The sequence below is a fragment of the Lipotes vexillifer genome, unplaced genomic scaffold (assembly GCF_000442215.2).
Source record: "Lipotes vexillifer unplaced genomic scaffold, Lipotes_vexillifer_v1.1 scaffold1701, whole genome shotgun sequence".
Taxonomy (NCBI): domain Eukaryota; kingdom Metazoa; phylum Chordata; class Mammalia; order Artiodactyla; family Lipotidae; genus Lipotes; species Lipotes vexillifer.
Genome location: NW_006794217.1, coordinates 1,020,660 through 1,023,678, shown reverse-complemented (window position 1 = coordinate 1,023,678; position 3,019 = coordinate 1,020,660). Strand labels below are relative to the sequence as shown.

The following is a 3,019-nucleotide window of genomic DNA, read 5'->3' as shown; positions in this document are numbered from 1 at the left end:
CGTGGGACCATGGGGTTATGTTCCCCCCGACACGGTTTCCTGCTAAACTACAAGTAGAGGACCCCAAGTTCCCCTGCCTCTAGCTCCCTTTTCCTAAGTGGACATGGGCCTGTGGCTACAGTTCAGAGTCAAGGGCCAGTGGGTACCCTTGGTGGTCAAGAGACGCCAGGAGGGCGGCCGCCCATGGTTACCAGTCTGAGCAGCTTATCCAGGGTTTGACAGAGCCCTGGATCCACCTGAACCAATTATGACAAATAACCCGCGGAATAAGGCAGTGACAACAGGGCCCAGCCAGATAAACTGGCGTAGGCTGTTTTGTTTAGCGCCTTGCAGTGAAATCGGACGTCAAGAGCGGGTGCCGGGTAGCTGACGAGAGTGACGGCCGGATGGATCAGAACGAATTCGGAGCAGGCAGAGCCATCGTCGTTGAGGTTTCGCAATCACAGCCAGAAGCAGAGGGCAACCCCAGTCTTGTGTGGGGACTCGTAAATTCCAGAAGGACTGTGGGAAGACCGGGGGGGTGCCGGAGCACGGGGGAGGTGGGGGAGCAAACAGGCAGGAGGGCCCTCCCCGATGTGGGGCATCAAGGGGTGAAGGGACCAGAGAAAGGAAAATGGAGCAGCGTGAACGGGGCGGGGTGGGGGGTGGACATCCCAGCTCCGTGCGCGGCGGATGCTGCATCACCCGGTTTAACCCTCGTTGCACCTCTGAAGTGGGCGTGGGAACCCCTCCACCTACACAGATGGGCCGGGGAAATGAAGCACCCAGAGCCACACCTGGTCGGTGGTCCAGACAAGATCCACGCCTGGATGTCGGAGACTCGACAGCCAGCTGGACAGTGGGTGGGAGGGACGGCTGGTCCCGAATCTGGGCAGGGCATGGTGGAGGCTGTGGCCAGGCTACCTGGGCAGGTAGGCCGGCCTGGCAGGGCGGGTGGGGCGGGCGGCAGGGAGGGGTTTTCTGGGTCTGGGGCAAGGCCAGCACTTTGCCAGTAGCAACCGTATCAGACTGACCCAGGCTGCTGTGCGGAGGGACGGCAGAGACCTGGAGGCCCGGTGGCGGGGCCGGACAACCCTGGTCGCCCCCTCAGGCCTGGAGACCTGCGACAGACCTGGGGTCTAGCCAGATGGCCAAGGGAGCCACCAGGGAGGTGAGCTGTGCGTGTGTGTGCCTGTGTGTACACATTGTGTGTGTGTGTGTGTGTGTGTGTGTGTGTGTGTGTGTGTGCGCGCGCGCGCGCGCACGCACAGCCATGAGAGAGGTGTGGTGTCCAGCCTGGGGCCCCGTGCACCCCTGGAGAGAAGCGCCCACACCCTGAAATTCTGAGACTCACAGCCGCTCCGTCCCCACCCCATCTCTACCCCAGAGGCCGTGCCCCCTGCCAGGCCCCAGGATGCCACCTGGTGACCAAAAAGGGTCTCAGGCCAGGCCCAGGTCGGCACCCCTGCCCCAGGTCCTCACGGAAGGGTGCCCCCCAGGGCTGGGGCAGCTCGCTCTGGGGCAGCGGGCAGGTACAGACAGGCCCTGGGCAGTTACAGGCTCTCCCTGGGGACCAAGGCAACAGGCCTGGGGAGGGGCTCGGCCTGGCATGGGCAGAACAGAGGACGGGAGGCCTACGGGGTGAAGAGAGAAAGCCTCCGAGGCCCCATGTGGGTCCCGCTGGGCTGCAGGGCAGGGCTGGTCGGCCCAGCAGCCCAGAATTAGAGGAAGACCACCCATGTGCCCGAGGCTGGCGGGACCCCGCGCCCAGCCCCCAGCGCCAGCAGCCTGTGAGAGGAGTGGGCAAAGCCTCCCGAGTCCCTGCTCTTACCAGGGCTGACCTGCTGCACACGGCCGTCTGTCACCCGCGGAAACTGACGCTCAGAGAGGCCCACGGTTGGCCCTAAGTCACAGACACGGTGAGAGGCCAGGCCAGGGTCCCAGCCCTCGTGTCGGACCCGGGGCCCTGCTCCTGCCCGGCTTTGGGGGCCCAGTGCCCTGCCCAGAGGGGCCAGCACCTTGGACACGGAGAGGCACAGCTTCCTAAATTGCCCCCAAACTAGAGCTGGAAGGACCCTCATTCCCCCGGCCCCTGAGGCCCAGAGAAAGGGGAGGAGTGGCTCCGGGTTCCCCAGGCTGGTGGGTGGCCCGGCCAGGACTCATCACCCACAGGCTGCAGGGGTGTGCTGGGGGCCTCTGCAGTCACCCCGGCCCAGGCTGTGGTGGCATTAGCTGAGTCAGTGGCCATTGTGTGGGCCGCCACCAAAGCCCAGGGCCAAATCCCATCTGCCACTCCCTGGTGGGCCGGCCCGGGGAAGGGGGCGTGTCAGGACGCCTCCCACCACCCTGTCCTCCGGCCCAGTCTCTGCCAGCCCAGAGTGGGCAGCTCAGAGCTGGAAGGGCCTGGCTCAGGGAAGGCAGGAGGGGAGAGCCTGTCCCCCGTGGGAGAGAGCCGTGTGCCACCGGAAATGGCAGGCCGGCCTAGGAGGGGAGCTGGCATAGTGGGGGAGCCTGGAAGGAGGTTCGGTGCCACAATGAGGCCATTAGGTCCCTGGGGTGAAGGGCAGGTGTGGGGAGGGGGGTGTTGAGGTCTGTGACTGGCCCGAGGCTCCTCGGCCACCCCACAGCTGGGCCACGAGCTGCCCAGGGCCCAGTCACCTGGTCACGGTAAACAGCAGTCAGAGGCGCCAGCCGCCCGCGTCTGGGCGGGCAGGTCTGTCCTGCGAGAGGCTTGGTCAGCGTCCAGCCCCAGGCAGGGAAATCAGGCCAGGCCGGCCAGGCCGCCTCTCCCGAGTGGGTGCCGGCTGTGAGAGCAGCCGCCAGGGGTGGGGCCTCGTTCGGCCAGAGAGCCCCATGGGTGGCCACAGGGTCAGCCTCTCCCCAGTCCCTCCTAGGACCGGGTTGCCAAGTCCCTTGCTCCCCCAGACCCGGTACCCGTGTCAGTCGTGCCCTCTAAGCCGGTGAAGCATGCCTTACCCACCCCGGGGGCCCTGTGGCTCCCGGCTGCGCCTGGCATGTGGCCCTGCTTGGGGTCTGGGGT

General features: G+C 66.1%; 1 protein-coding gene across 1 annotated transcript in view; it reads left to right on the top strand.

Annotated features, from left to right (window-relative positions):
* The first annotated feature begins 1,126 nt into the window (after positions 1-1,126).
* Positions 1,127-3,019, top strand: part of TMEM184A (transmembrane protein 184A) — an 11,521-nt gene continuing 9,628 nt past the window's right edge. The window contains exon 1 of the mRNA XM_007467077.1: positions 1,127-1,150. Within this exon, the coding sequence (XP_007467139.1) occupies positions 1,127-1,150 (24 nt within the window). The remainder of the gene's footprint in view (positions 1,151-3,019) is intronic.